The sequence below is a fragment of the Falco naumanni genome, chromosome 1 (assembly GCF_017639655.2).
Source record: "Falco naumanni isolate bFalNau1 chromosome 1, bFalNau1.pat, whole genome shotgun sequence".
NCBI classification, from domain to species: Eukaryota; Metazoa; Chordata; class Aves; order Falconiformes; family Falconidae; genus Falco; species Falco naumanni.
The window spans coordinates 123076451-123092857 of record NC_054054.1 but is presented as its reverse complement, the minus strand read 5'-3'; the positions used below and the strand labels follow the sequence as shown (position 1 = coordinate 123092857).

The 16407-nt window shown below is 39.0% G+C and overlaps 1 protein-coding gene across 13 annotated transcripts in view; it reads left to right on the top strand.

Moving 5' to 3' along the window:
- The window catches only part of PECAM1 (platelet and endothelial cell adhesion molecule 1), a 33544-nt gene extending 17717 nt beyond the window's left edge, over positions 1-15827 (top strand). For 2 of the 13 annotated variants that reach the window (XM_040581956.1, XM_040581953.1), the window contains 4 exons: positions 2020-2076; positions 4645-4662; positions 9334-9356; positions 14258-15827. In XM_040581956.1, the coding sequence (XP_040437890.1) occupies positions 2020-2076; positions 4645-4662; positions 9334-9356; positions 14258-14287 (128 nt within the window). In that variant the 3' untranslated portion in view covers positions 14288-15827. Of the gene's footprint in view, positions 1-1947; positions 2077-4644; positions 4663-9333; positions 9357-14257 lie in introns of all 13 variants that reach the window. The other 11 variants (XM_040581958.1, XM_040581954.1, XM_040581960.1 and 8 more) reach the window with 7 other exon arrangements.
- The last annotated feature ends 580 nt before the right edge of the window (positions 15828-16407 follow it).

The following is a 16407-nucleotide window of genomic DNA, read 5'->3' as shown; positions in this document are numbered from 1 at the left end:
TTTTCAGTGCTGAGGTGACTTTTGGAGGATTAATGAAGAAAATAACATGGGCAGTGGGATTATACCACAATTTAATGAAATGGGTCTAGGGAAAAAAAGAGCAAGCTAAGGAAATACCTCTCACCAAGTCTTTCACAGAGTCAACACAAGTAGATTTTAGGACTGTAATCTGCTTTAAAAAAAAAAAAAAAAAAAAAAAAGCATTCCAAACAAAATTAGCTACCTCATTAAAATTCTTTAAAATTCTGAGAAGATTACTTCTTTCTTCACTGGAAATTGAATTGATCATTTAAGCAATAGTCCATGAGCATATGAAATGTGCTTCAAGATCTTCAGACTATTTTGCAGAAAGAAAGTTCATGCCAAAACTGCAAGTTTGAAGGCTGTGGTTAGGGACTCGGTGAAGTGTAACTCCTACTGTCGTTGAAATTAATGGCAGTTTTGCAACTCAATTCTGATATGGTAGCTCCCAACATTTAAAGGATGCTTAACAGAATTAAAAAAAAAATATGAAATTAGCTTTGGGAAATTAGAATGCGGTGCCAGAGACACTTAGATTTCTTCAGAGCAATGCAAAACAGTAACAGTCCTGATCCTGAGTCTGGCTGCAGATCAGTATGTCTGAATTCTTTAAACTTTTTTTAATAGCTGAAGTACAGGACTCTGTATCCAGAAATGTGAATTTTCTTTCCAGTTTCTTGCAGAGAGGGAACAGCAATTTTTTTTTTTTCAACTTCAGCTCAAAAAATCTAACCTTGGTTCATTGAAGATCCACAGAAATTAGAGGTGATATTGATATGATTCTGAGGTTTTCTAAGAGACTCAGTTTAACTGAAATGAGTGAATGTTTCTAAAACGCTTTGAGGTGCTTGAACAGCAAGCTCCTAGACCCTGCATGCATAAGCCTTTATACCAAATGAAGGAAGTGGTTTTAAATGCACAGAGTTCTGGAGCACTTTGCTTTACTATGGTTGCCCAGGGATTCTTAATCTACAACCATGCAAGAATTCAAGGAAATTGTCCTAATTTCCTACTAGCCAGAGCTGTGTTTACACTGGCCATAGAGAACCTGAGTTCTTGCTATTTTCAAGCCTTTAGACAAGGCTTTGCCCCTTCCCTAGTGGGGTAAGTGCCTGTAGTTTGGTATCAGATCTCTATGGGTAAACTTTCACAGATGTCATATAGGAAGCAAAAAGCTCTTCCTCTTTTGCTATCTCATAGAAGAGCAGAGGTTTAAAGGAGCTTATTTGTAAAACTAAGGGTCTGAAAAGTACGTGTCGAAGACAAACGTGGCATTTGTATCCCAGCTGTGACCTTGGAGGCACAAATCTTCTGCCCGCTTTTTCTCCTCACTTTCTATCTTTCCACAAGCCACCTTAGCCTTCGCTCCTGCTATGTCTGCCTGATCTCAGTGCACTAATGAAAGTTTCCACCACCCAGAGGAACCGAGAGGAGTCCTTTCCCAGAGAGCACCAAAATAGAAGTGTGAAATCTGCAGATATTCTTCTGACACATTTCACAAAGATCACTACATTAGATCAGTTTTGTGCCCGTAAGATTTAATCAGGCTAGTTGCCAAAATGGGGTGTAGTTAGTCTTCCGAAGGATAGATCTCCTCAGGTCTAGGATCCCTAAATCCTTAGAATAAATCGAAGAAGCTTTTTAGAGTGATCCAGAGAAACTCTTCTCCAGTGGTAGATATCTCTGTAAAATTAAAGTAGTATCAATTTAAGTTGAGAAGTTTATTAGAATGTTAAAGTCAAATTGAGAAAGGGAAGCCTGTTTAATCAGCTTTTTTTATACGGAGGGAGATGTCCCTCTCAGAACCTTACAGTCTGGGTTTGGGGGCGGGGGTGTAGTTGCTTTTTATACAGACTCCATAGGCTCATTGCTGCTTATGTTAACTACTTCCTCTGAAAGTAAAACAGTGTGTTCTGCTTGTTTAAGGAGCTTTTCATAAGGCAAACAACAAAAAAAAAAAAAGAAAAGAAATTGATTCTGTGCCAATACATTTTCCAGCTCCTGTACAGAAGGGGACTGAAACAGTTTATAGTGAAATCAGAAAAGCTAATAATGGTAAGTAAAGCTAGTGAAAATTAAACACATAAAGGAAGCATTTGTATAGAGATTAGGGATAAATTTGTGACTGAATACTTTTGGAGATAAATACCATTAAAAAGAGATCCAAGTCATACAGGAAAATACTGAGGGCAGCTACAAAATCACAGGTGTTGATGAATTGTATAGCACTTTCATGGTTTCTTATAAACGACAGATATTTGATGCAGTGAGATTCATATTTGTAACATCTGCCTCATCAGCCCATTTGTAATCTACTAAGTAGTTGGGATATACATCTGGATCCAAATCTGGAGCTGAACATGCCCTGTTAGGTATTAGGACGGTGTGTTGTGTTATCTCAAACTGCTCATGAGCAACACTTTTCCTCTTAGTTGAGCCTGTTTGCCATGTGTTATAAAGTATTACACTGGTTTTGCATATAACCCCAGAAAATATCTATAGAACCTCTAATAACAAACTCTCAAAACCTTTAAAGCAATGTGATCACTTCAGTAGGGTGGGTTATTTATTTTGAGCACCATCAAAAATTGTCTCAGATTGTATATGCCAGCCGCTCTACCTTTCTACCTCCTGTAACACAGAGGTTTGTATGCAGACATTAGCAACGTACTGGCAATTACTGTCTATGAATGTTCTGGCAGTAATGAGTTCAGAGACAGTAGGTTAAAAGCATTTCTTCATAGTTTGTCGAAGACTAAATCAGAAAGGATTTCCTTTTCTCTCTTTGTGTTAGGAAGTCTAGATTTGTAAATATTAGGGCTGTAAACTGTTCAGGTTTTGTCCCCATCCGCGTTATTAAGTGGCTTTGTTGTGTGCCATTTTTGATTGTTGTGATTTAATTTGCTATTTTTTCTATATTATAAGGGATTTCCTACCCACTCTGACACAGTATTCTGTTTCTATGGAGTCTTTCATGTAAGGGTCTTCAAGTACTTTAGAAAACATAACTCGATTTTCCTTTGTGAAGACTTACAAGGCAATTTTTAAATCTCCATTTTACAGCTGAATAAACAGAGAGATTAGGTCATTTGTTTAAAGCAGTATGTTTAGATAGTGACAACATTGGGAACAGAATTTCAGTCTTTGCTTAGTTCTGAGCCTGTGTGTTGTGCCCATTTTTAACAGCCTTGCACTGAAAAGCAGAATATCCTTTACACTAAAGAACAGTGCTAGGCACTTCATGTATGATGACCTGGAAGCATCATAAGAAAAAACGGGTTCATTTTAGGGCTGAACCCAAAGGCCACTAATGTTCTAAAATGTTTTCCAGTCAGCGTGAGTTGGACCTGTAACAAGCTGCAGAAGCTGACTGTATAATCCCTTGCTCACTTTCTGCCAAGGTGTGAAGCTGATTATTAGACCTTTCACCATTCCTATTTTTGACACAATGGAAAGTGTGGCATATTAGAAGTATGTTTTGTGAGTTGTAGTGTAAACTCGAGGTTGGTACAGCAAAGCTGTGGAAGACTACTTGCCATAAAGTGGGAACTGCAATAAAATGAGATATGATTGAAATACCGAGCTGAATTATCCAGATGATATGCAAACGCCCCTTAATCTTGCAGTCCACCTGCTCTTTTATGTATAACATTCTACAGTTTCAGTTATTCTTGGAAACCTAGTAACAGTTTATTGTTTTAATCACGTCTGGTTTTCCTGAGTGATACACAGGAAAAGTGTTTCAATTAGATAAGCAGTGCATCACATTGCTGTGCAGTTGCTTTGGATAGCTCCATTACAGTCTATTTAAATGTAACATTTACTTTGAATTTTGATAGGCTGTGTGATTGCAAGGTGGCAAAGTATAAATACAGTGGAGGATCCCTAGGAAGTAAATCATCTTCTTAAATACTTTTAATATATATCAATATATTAAAGGCCAATTGTGGAAGATGTTGAACATTGCTAGTAGGTGCAGAAGTCTGTTTGCCCTTATGATTTTCACCATGTTTGAAAATTCTTTGAGATTTTTGAGCAAATGCAAGAGTACAATCTACTTCAGGAAGTTAATGGTTCAGAAAGATGTGTCCTCTGGGGAAATTACATGAATTTGGGAATTGCTGTCAGCTATGCAGTTCGACAGACTTAACACTTAAGACCTATGTAACATTTTATTATTATGTGTTTGTAGGTAACTATTGTGATTTGGGTTTGTTTAATTGGAATTGAGTGCTTCATAAACAATTTTGGCTTTTCAAGGAGTTGTCTGTGCTTTCCAGAAATTGTGTCCACTGGAGAGGAAGCTGAAGAGCTGTCACTAGTTGTTATGGTTTTATACAATTCTTCGTGACTGAGCTAAAGTATTTTTCCACTTCATTTTTCTGATGGTTCTCACTGCTGTCCCCAGTAAGGCAGATCCCATGTCAGTAACCAAATTCTCTTGTATTTTGAGTTTTACAGCTATTGCTTGTCCTTATCCCAAAATGTGAATCCATAGTGCAGATAATGCTCTGACCTTTCCCAAGCCCCAGGCCTTTGGCAGTGTGCTGGGCATCTGCTGTTATTCCTTTTCTTTTTATTTTCCTGTATTGGCTATGTTATCTCCTGTTACTATCATTTCAGTGTCTCCATCATACTATGGTAAGACTTCCCATCCCATCTGCTGTGCTGCTTTGCTGACATTCTGAGTGCCAGGCCTGAAGAGAAGCTACATTAAAGATAGGTGGAAACAAACTGTCAAAATGCACATTTCAAATCCCAGAAGACCTGCATGTGGTTAACTACAGTCAACCTTTTAACAATACGAAAAGCAGATCATTTGCAAAATCCAGGTCTAGTCAGATGTATTTTGATTGAAAGTCAAATATAAGTACCATAGATAAAGAATCTCAGTCTCTTTTAGTTGGATGCTGGATTTCCTCTGATATAATGAGAGGTTTCAGGAGGATGCTGATGACTAGCATTGTTTCAGGAAGCAGCTGAAAGAGATTTTGTCATCCTTGCATTATTACTGAAAGGTTAGTTTAATTCAGAGATTTAGTGTTCAGGAAGTTCACCCAGGTATTGATGTAAAATCTTTTCTAGAGCAATAGGCTGTTACTTTAGTATTTCACATAAAATACCCAAAGCTTCAAGCCCCAGCTTTAAGTCAAACCTTACATCCAAATGGCAATTTGGGGAATTGTCACAATTACTATCAGTCAGGTCAATAACACGTTAGTCTAAAAGTCCTTCACACCTATCAGGATGAACTGATTTCCTTAAAATACTGCTTTTTCTGGTTGCTCTGTGGAAAGGCCAAAGTATATTGGGAGTCGGGAATATCCAGCCCCGTGCCAGAGCTGTAGCTATTTGTTCAGAAAGAACTGAGACAATTCCAAACTTAAGCAAAACAGGCAATTGTCTATGTCAACAGACTGCCAAGAATGATAAAATGGCTGTGGTCCTGCTGCCTACTTTGCCTGTGCTGGACTCCCAGCAGGCTAGGCTGGCAGCCCATGTGCTTCCTGAGGGAGGGGTCAGCATGTGTCTAAGTTCAGCTGGGTAGGTGGAGGCTCTTTTAGATGCACGATGTACTTCCATCACACCTTTCATCTTCCCAAGAGGCAGTAGGGGCAGGAAGTCTAAGCATTCTCCATACTGCTTCTTTATCTCAGCTCTACCCCTTTTCTCAACATTGATCCCAGTTCTTGGGGTAGCATAGTTCTGCTCACTTTGCTGAGAAGACTAGAGCCAACTCCAGCTGGCAGATTTCCTTACATTTTTTCAGGCACTTCCCATGGAAGACAATGTATTAGTATGTTCTTGCTCCTTCAGCGAATTCTGCCTTTGCTCGCTGTGTATCAGATCCAACGCTCACAAAAGGCAGTGACAGGCTTTACGCTGATCTTGATCTGCACTAAATTGAACCTCATAGTGTTTTGTTGCAAGATAACTAGTCCTAATTTCTTGTTAGAAAATTAAAATCTAGTGAACAAAATGCAGAGCTAGCCTTTATGCTGCCAAGCCTGGAAAAATGAATTGGTCGCTTGGAAGCAACTGCAGTGGCGAGACAGGAAATTTGAAGAATCCTATTGCAACCAACAATGTACTATGGAAAAATAAATATATCCCAGTGGAAAGAGGCATGAGAAGTCCCCATTGCATTCAGTAGTTTGGAACAAACTATTGGAAATCAGTTCTAGCAATCAGGAAATCTGCTCAAATACTTTCCTGCTACTTAGCCTTAGGCTTAACACCTCAGTACTTAGCCAGAATTTCCCTCTGAATGCCTCTTCCAGCATTACACTACATTCCACATTACATCCTTATGTAAATGTGGATGGAGAAAACTTAAAGGATCTGGGGATTTGTTTTGCTATTCAAAACTCAGGCCTTATGAGCACATGCTACTTGCATGCAGTCTGAAATCATGCAAACAACCTGTCCCTTCTCCAAAATAAAAACCCTTTGGACCTTTAGATTTCAAGACATATTCTAGACCAAAGCCTGGATCTGCGAGACATTGATTTCAGAGCCAAATGCTTATAATAGCTTCAGCCAAAACTTCTGCAGAGCCAGATGGTTTCAGTAAGACACAAATATGCAGGGAGCTTCTGACCTTGCTTGAACCTAAAATGCAAAGCTGAATTGCATGCATGCCCCTGTGTAAGATCTATTCCCAAGCTGCCTGCCAGGATTCCCTTTTAGAAGCTACTGCTCCAATAAAAGGCTTGGCAGAATGCAGTATGTGTCTGCAGTTCAGCATCTTCAGATGATAATCTAGCATCTTAGCTTTCACCAGTGTTGGAGATGGGTTTGAGATAGATTATGAACTGCAATTGTTCAGGCATGTCTTCTCCATAACGTCTAGTAACAAGAAAGGGCAGAGCAGATGGGGATGACAGTATCTTAAATTCCTGCCATTAATATATTTCTTCGTAAAAATGTGTTCTTTGAATTTTAAATCCCATCAACTAAAAGCAATAGCAAGGGTTTAAATCCATCAGAAATCTATAAAAAACACCTGCCTTCATTAGACTCTAGGAATCTTTTAGAAATCACCAGCCCCAGACCTTCAGCTCTGATTCCTTTCACAAAACATGCAGTTTCTTGTTTGCCCTGCTATGGAAGCTTGACCAGTTTTGCTGTATATGACTAGAATCTGGCATCTCTCATTTCCCTGGTTTTATTAGTATGGGAAAGCCAGGTGTCATTTGAAAAATCTCTCTGTTCTCTTTCATCACTGTAAAATCAGTGTGTTTCAAGTAAAAAACACCTCATATTTTTAATAGGAATGAAATAAAAAAGGTTGTGAGAAGATTAATGTAGCAAAGAATTGGCAAAAGCACTGTATCATTGTGCTTTCGTTAGAGGCTATGCTTGTTTACCTGATTGGTACCTTTTAAAAATCATGTAGCCTTCCAGCAGCACTTTACCAGGAGAATGTAATAATCTGCGTGCTTTAAGAGATATGGTACTTAGCTAGAAAGCCACACTATTTTGAGTATGGGTGACAGATAACAAGGAGGCGGGCTATCTGTGATAGTGACCTAGTAGCTTTGGGATGGCAAACATCCCATTGTTTGAAGTTTGGAATTTATACAAAATTTCTCATTTCCTCCTTCCTGTAAGCACAATACATGGTGACAGAGGACTAAACTAGAGCTCGTTAATACTTCACTTCATAAACCTAACATATGGTTTTGTCCATTTAAAGTCAAGCTTTGATGTAGCACTGGGTCAGCAGTGTTTTTGTTCACTTCTGTCACCTTTCAGGACACAAAAAGCTTTTACGTGTTTCCCACGTAACTTACTATTTTGTTTCTTATCAAACTGGTTAAACATATAGGGATCAATCTTGCCCCAAACATTAAGATCCATTTTATACTGAAATAAACTTTATGTACTGGAATAAAGTGCTATAGTAACCTCAGTTTTTAATCCTTTTCCTAGGCTAAAAGTTCTGGGTAGAACTGTCTGGGAGAAAACTTGTAGAGTACAGTGCCAGCGACATTCATGTAGTCTCTCTGTGTTTCAGGAATTGCAGCCTGATTGTATACTGTGTTCATGATGCTGCTTTCAGTGAGGCAGAATCACAATCCTCATGTAAATGTGGATGGTAGAAACTGTATGAGCTTAACTGCACCAGAGAGATACATGGATGTAACTGTAAAGAAGAGAGAAAAAGAGACGAGCATTATCTGCAAAGTTAGATTCACCTGTGTTCAGTTTCCTCATTACTTCTGCTGGCTTGCAAGGGAGTTACTAAAAGATCTTGAATTAAAGTTCTATTTATGGCAGTAGTACCTTTCATAATATCCTTCATGTAACGATGTCAGAGAACCTTTCAACATTTAGTGTAAGTGTTCTGCCTATGGGAGAACTGATGTTATTATTTGCAGTTTAAAAATATATATACTTAAGAAAAACATAGATTCAGAAACTATTCCACATTTATAGAAGAAATGCTGGCAAGGTTAACCCAGAGTCCTAGTCCAAACCCTCTGTTTTAAGCATTAGATGAATTTCCTTGACATGACTTCTCTCCACTGAATTTGATATACTTCCCAAGAAAATGCCCTTCAAGATTCAGCACTTTCTTTAGTCATGTGTGAAATATCTTAACAGACCATACAAAAGAGCGCTTTTAACAAGACTTAAAGTCCTCTTCTGAAAGCAGAGTTACTTCCCTTATGTATCTAGATTGCCTTACTTTCAGAGGGCAAATAAATATTTATGGTTTAGTATTTGAAGGTATTCTGTGAAACTTCTAAGTAGCTAAACCCACTCTTTTTAAAATAAGCCTAATCTTAAAGTTCACTGATCCTAAACAGAAGAAGCCCGCTGGCTCTGAGGTTTTCATTTGGAACAGGCATCTTTTTATTAATAAAATTTCAGGTGTCTTTGCAGGATCTTACTTGGCTCTGAAAATTGTATCCTATACCGGATTTCTGCAGTGTGTTATTTTTCTGACAAGGAATTGGAAGAGGAAGTATAATGCTCATGAGAACTTGCCTCTAGAAGGAAGACTTTTTGTCCAGTAGCAGCTTGTGCTCTTAGTAGAGACTTCTGCTCTAAACCATAATCAATCAGGAAGGCTGTCAAACACGCACTGTTCAGCGTGGTCTTTGAAATGCCTGGCCCCACCCTTGTGCTTGAATACTTCTTCAGACCAGAGCTTGAATGTTAATTGTAGGTGGCAATTTTACATCATTGCAAGGTGAACAGAAACAGTTAGATTAAACATAAAAGTCTATTTGCTGGAAGGTAGAACTGATCGGCTTTGCAATGTGCCAATTCATAATTTATACATTGCATTTTATTTTGCAGATTCTGTGGAAAACAGGCATTCTGTAAGTATACATTTTATTCCAGCAGTTAAATGGAGGGAAATTGCATTAAGATTATTGTATATCTAGTGAGATAGTGTTGAAGTGTTGCTACATTTTAATTGTTTGTTTGTTGTTCAGGACCTTTACTGGACAGCCACTGGGCAATCCCTTCATATATAATCTTACTAATCAAGTTTTCAGTACTATGTTTATAGAAGGGTCAGCTTTAAACCTCCATGGAACTGACTGGTGTTTGGTAGTGCTGGTACAGGAGGTAAATGACAATTAAATGATCTTCTAAGAATCTGTGTTGAACACCTGCACAGCTTTGGATATGTGCCACAAATATTTATGCTGACAGGATGGCACAAGGTTGGGGATGGCTGCTGCTTGACTCAGGTTTCTGATGAACCTGAGGCACTCAAGAGTTGCATATGAAAACCTGCTAAGCTAGTAAACAAATCGCTCACTGTGGGCAGAGCTGTTGTTCCAGTCCCATCTGTAAAACCCGTTCAGTACCTTTGAATCTCCTCGGGGTGTGGCTGCTCAAGTGCACAGGCATATCTTCTGTGACTGGAATATCCAGAGGAGTGAGGTCCTTCCTAAGATGTGAAATGGAGAGTTAAACTAAGCCGAGCACCCGAACTTGCAGAAGTCCCTTCTACGCACTGTCTGTGACTGTTCCCTTCTGGGCTCATTTTCATCCACTGATACAGCAAGTGGGATGACTCTAAGGGCTAGTGGTGAAAACTGAGAATTTGTGAGAAATTTTAGAAGCGAGCAATTTTTTGTGTCAGAATACATAGCTGTGTCACAGTTATGCTGCTCTAACCAAGTGGTGAGAATAGTACCATGCGTATATGGAGGATCTCAGCTAAACAGGAGTTTTGTGAAGGTTCTGTAGGTAGTGAACAGCTTTATAGGGCTAAGAAGCCAGTGAAAAAATACAGATTTTTTTTAAAAAGAATAAGTGTCTTGAATGAGCTGTTGCTCTCTCAAGAGATCTAAGAGGCAGGGAACTTACATTTCAGGTGTACTTTTATGAAAGTTAGATAAAGCTATCTAATCCAACCTCAAACGCTGCAGACCCGGTGTTTTTTTCTGCCATCCACTTTGTGACTTTGGAACTTGTACTTAAAAAGAAAGAGGGAGAGACTTATAAATAAGAATCACAATAGCACAGCCTATGTCAGTTTATGGCATCTATTTGAGTTTTGAAATGCTCCATCAGCACTCGCATCCCCATGGGATAAAAAAGCAGCCCATTGTATTATTTAGAGACACTGGCAGTATGCTGAAGGTCACAGACTGTGTTACAATAAACAGACTATATTAACAGGCCAGTAGCATTTATCGTATCATTGTCTCTCTTAGTTTAAAGGTTTGTTTTTATTCTTTGCTCTCAAATCTCTAAAAATAAATTAAGCTGAAACCTCTTCTGTGTTATACCAGGCATTCCTTAGAGAATCATGTAGAAGAAAGTTTATCCCTCTCCAACACAAAAGGAAAAATGGGCAAGAGTGGCTGTGATAGATGTCTCGTGTAAGCTTAGGGAGGAGTTTTTGTCTTTTTCCTTCACCCTACATAATTTATAATGGACATTAGATGAAAGACCAAAGTTTTATGAAGTTTTTTTTGTTTTCCTGAGGCCAAAAGTGAGCAAAAAAATCTCTCCATGGAAGTATAATGAGGCTGCTTCAGTGAAAATACACTGACTACCCCATGTAAATTGCTTTCATCATAATTAATTGGGCTATTAGATTGTCTGCTTTAGCAAGCTTTATGAAGTAATGTTAGATACAAGGGAGAAAAGTGTCAGCTGAGGGCAGTGTTTTCTTCATGTTGTCTATGCAAACTCCTATGAACAGTAGGAGAGTAATAAAACTAGTTATTCTTTAAAACTGATCCCATTTTCAGAAACACCCCAAAGAAAAGTCAGCTTTATAACACCTGCACGTCTTACTTGAGTTTGTTACAAGTAGCCTTACTCAGTTCCCATCTGTGACATTGTCCCCTCCTTAGATGCTGTTCATATACTTAAAATAGTGACTATTTTTTTTAATTGTTAGTGCTCTAAAGGACATAGCAAAAAAACAGATCCTTACCCTCTGCTTCTTGAATTCCCACTTCTATTCCCATAAAACCTGTGACAAAAAGCAGTTCCATCCCTCTTTTGAACTCTCCAGATAAGTGACCTAAAGTTGGACTGGACAGATAAATTTCTTTATAGATTTTTCCATCCCCCCTATTTGTCTCTCAGCACTTTTCAGGCAACATAGATGAGTACAGAAGAGGCAGGGAGCTACTAAGATGTTTTCTGTCATTATTGTCTTGCAACTGTTTTTTTCTGTAGCTCATTTTTACACAGTGCTTAACTGTGATGCACCTCAGAGTTTTGGTCCAAATGAGGAGTTGTTGAACCTACTCATGAAAAGGAAAATGCTCCTTCTAAAGTGATCAAGTGGCTTAAACTTCCTCCCCAGCTGTTCTGCTTCTATATAGCTGAATGAAGTATTTGGCTCAGAGGTGAAGTTGCTTTTGATCTACTACTCCCTTAATCTGTGAGTGAAAGGAGGCCTTCAGGAGCTAGGCTGGTCAGCTGGCATCATAATCACGTGAAATACCAGATGGATTACTTAGCTGTGGTGACCTGTCAAAAAGCTTGTAGAAGTTGACTCTGTTTAGGAAGTGATAGGTATTCCAGAAGTGTGGGATAAAGGGCACCACAGCAGAGAGAGGATTGATTTGCCAAGAGCTGTGTTTTCAGAGACAGGAGGCCGCGCAGCCTTTTTGTTTCAGTAATGATGGTGGAGACTCTACATCAGATCCTGTTGTCCTTTTCACTGTCTGAATTCAAATGGCAGTGCAGGTTCCACTCCTCAGGTAAACTCCGATAACTCAGTTCTGCATTGTCTTCCAGAAGTCACAGACAAAATGAGTACCGCATTGTGGAAAAGAAAGATGAAAGACATCACATTAATGAATGCTAGCCCTGCTCGTCTGCATTTGCCCCTACATAGTTTCTGTCAGAATAAATAATCCAGCATGGAAGTTTAGAAACTTTGCTTCATCTTCACTGAGGGATCATTAAAAGATTGAGCTCAGGGCTTTAGTAAACACTGTGTACTGACAGTAAGTGTTGTGTTACACAGGGACATTGAAAGTGTTTGTCAAGAAAGGCGGTATGTTAGAAAAACAATAAGTTAAAGTTTGAATTCTTTTAATTGTGTAAAGGCCCAGTTGCAATACAGGTTCTGATTGATTTGCAGTCCGGAATACCTTGAACTTGAATGCCTTGGACTTTTAGGTCGTTTCTAGTGTTTTGTGTCAGGAGTTCCTTCCCTCTTTCTCCTCTGTTTCAGAAATTTTGTATCTTAAATGCTATCCATAGGAAGTATTTGCAAAAGAAATGAATTACTTAGAGAGGAACTGGGAGGAGGTTTCCTTCCTGAAATCAGAGCTGGCAATCTTTCTAAGTTATTTAATGGTCCCAGTTTCTGAAAACATATTGAAGGAAATATCTTAACAATGAGATAGCCACTTCGCCAAATACTAATTGGTATTGTGTCAAATTTACCTCAGCAGTACATTCTGACTTCATATCTCCTCTTCTCCTATTACCTCTTAGATGTGTGTTTGTTTGTTTGTTTGATTCTGTCCTAGGGGTAGACGAGGACTGGCAACCTCCGTCAGAACATAGTGTACTTTTAGCTGCCTATTTGTTCAGCCTCAGAATGTGCCCTCTGAGACAGAAACCTGTACAATGTAAATGTATTTGGAGAAATTTCTGGGTTTTTTTCAGCTACTTTCTCTTCTGACTCAAGTGAGCCCAAAAGTATTTTGTAAATTCTCAGTGGTAAAGGGATTGTTTCACATTGCCAGCACAACATAGCCAGCTCCAAAGTGGGACCTGGCATGTGTTTAACTATGCATAGTAACATGGCACAATAGTTTCAGAAAGGAAACGAAGATGAAGGATGTGTCCATTTAAAATTGTGGGGAGATTTCAGGCAGTCAGGATATGAAAAACAAGGTGATACTCTGAAATAAACACTGAATTATAAACCAGGAATTCCTGCCTCTGACTCATGGGGCAAATCCTTTGGGGGTAAGTCCACAAAAGGAATTAGGCGCCTCGGTGCTGACAGACTAAACTATTAGGTTAGAGGCCACCATGTACTCTTAGCAGATATTTGTTGGAAGACTTGCTTTGGCAACTGATGCCAGGAAAGACTTGACAGTTGTAAATCCTCAGTGGACCTGAATTATTTCTGTCTTACAGTGTAAAGGCAATGAAATTTGGGATCTTTCTTTGCCCTGTCCCATTGGCTAGCATAGAGGACTCCATCTGCATGCTGCCTTTTGTGATTCTCAGTCCCAGGTTGCTATGTCCCTGCCGTGTACTGATGATAACCTATTCAAAGGAACAGACTTTTGTAGAAACACGGTGTCTAAAAGTTGAACGCTGCATTGCTCACTGTTGAGATACCCAAATGCTTCTTGGGAAAAGGTTTTCACTCCTGTGGGACTGAAGATGGGGGCCTGATTATGGCAGCAGAGCATCTACTAGTAAATAAATGATCTGACTTTCAGATTTGTTGAGTTCCTTTAAGCAGTTCCTTTAAGAGTCCAACTTTTATCAGTAAGCGTCCAGTTTCAGATGTTGGTGATTAACAGTATTGCAGTCTAGCCTGGAACTGTTAACCTAAATCTCCCACTGTCTTATTTCCTTTTTTATCTGATGAAGATAATATTAGTATCTCCCCAGGGAACTTGCGAGTATTTATTAGTTCATTGTACAGTGCTCTGAGGAATATGTTACTATATTTAAAGTTTTGTATCAATCAAAAAGGACAGGAGAGGGCAGGAGGACATTTATACTCATACCTTTTTTTTTTTTTTTTTTGTCTGGTTTCTAACAGAGACTACAAGGGCATCCTGATGCTACTTAGAACAGTTGTCTCAAAGATCAGCTGGGAGAAGAAAACAAGCCAAGATGGAAGATGTTGCAAATGTTTCAAAAGCTCTGCAGCACTTATTTATGAGTTTGCCAGGCTCTTCTTTTCAAAGTTTATGTCCTTACGGGGAACAATGGAGATGTTCCTAAAGCATTTAATGGAAAAAATTACAAATAAAAATTCTCATAGGAAAGTGGCTCTAGAAACCACTGACCTAGGTTCTCATTTTTAATTTCTTCTGCTAATGCAATTTTGCCTTTCTAGCCTTCAATTCATCACGCTCTGAGGAAATGAAAGGGGAAGCTACAGCTGAGGAAGTACGTTTCTACAGTGCAGTAACTACTGTGATGCCAGTAGGATGTACAAATTTCTAAGCTTGCTTGAAACCAGCTGACTTGGTTATCAGTAAGACTGTACTGTGGCAGAACAGAGCTCAGCACAGCTTGGCCAACCGTGTATGTACTTTGACATGATCTTGCAGCCTGCGCTGAACTCCCTGTGCTGCAGCAGCTGGACTGCTACCAGTCTTGGAGCCAGCTAATTTATAGCTCACTTGGATGCTACACTGCAATGAGGGCATGCCAGAAGAGTGAGCTCTGGGCTCTCTAAAAACTTGAATAACTGTTCAGAGATGCAGTATTTTACCAAGTGCTTCTATCAGTAGAGGCACAAATGTTCTTGATTCTTTGCTGAATTGCTTTTCCCCTTTAAAGGTTCTGATGCTTGTTGGTTAGTTTGGTGTGACGGTTCTTCAAGGAATGCTTGCCCATCACAGTTATTTTGGATGATGCAAAATACAGGTCTTCAGTGGGTGGATATACTACACCCAGGTCAGTGAGTTTGTACCTGAAAATCCTGTTATGTATAATCCTTATTCCACTGATTTTAGGAGAGACGTGAAGTCACACTTGTGCCCAGTTTGTCCACTATGGAACCTCATGCCTATCCTTTTTCTCTATAGTATGATAAACCACTAACATGGATCCAGTTTGGACCTGGATCTAATCTTTGCAGCCCATGTTTATCTCAGTTGCACAAGTTTAAAAAAAGAACAACAAACAAACCAGAAAAAGTACTGTACTTGTCCCCAACCCCTTAACCAGCTGGTCTTTGGCACTGCAATTGCTCACCTTTTCTTGCTGCAGATTAAATTACTACAAGATCTGGGCCACAGGTAAGAAGGTTCCTGTTTTAATTAGAAAACAGTTAAAGAGAGGATGTGGATTTGTATATACATATATAGTTACTGCTTTAAAGCACTGCATCAAAGGTGCAAAACCAGCAAGAAATACAAAAGGGTTTTATATTCTCTTTCCAAATGTTTAAATTTTCAAGCTCCAGTTATTGGCTAATATCTCTAATTTATTGTTCCCTATGCGAATGTTGTTTGTATCATAAGCCTTTTACAAATGACTGACTTCATAGCACTGTTCTTTTGTCAGATGTTCTTTCTAGCATCCCATGAGTGTCCATACAAATGCGTTAGTATAAGGAATGTGAAAAAGTGTTTTAATAAAGAAAACTCTGAATTGAACTTTGCACTGTATCTTGCATGTTCATATTAGTGATCACTTGCAAATGAATGCCTGTGACATTTTTTATTAGTGCTGAACCATATAGATACATTGTGTAAATCTACATATGGAAGATGTCATCTCTGCAACAAGTGATTCCAGGCACTTGGGTCTGGTGTCACGAACAAGTTTAGCAGCAGGTAAATTGGTTTAAGAATGAAGCGTGGGAGTGCTTGCGTTCATGTAAGTCTCTTGCTAAATTACAAAGGTAAAAGTTCCTCCACAAACCTTTCCACAGCCCTTGGCACAGCTCAGGAAAGCACTGGTTTCTGGGAAGTTTCAGAATGTCATCTGGGCACGATGGAGCTGCAGTGGGACAATTCATTGATCTGTTTCAGCTTGTCTCTTGTCTGGAATAATCCTAAACTATTTTGGATTTAGTCTGTAATAGAAGTTGTTTGTCCTACTGAAACGTGTCTGAACTGTCCACTTCTTAGAGCGCTGCGCACTGCTTTGAGCACTTCTGTTTTGTCTTACAGATATACCAAAAATATTTTAAAATATGGAACATTAGATCAGCAGACCTCTCCAGTGAAGGCA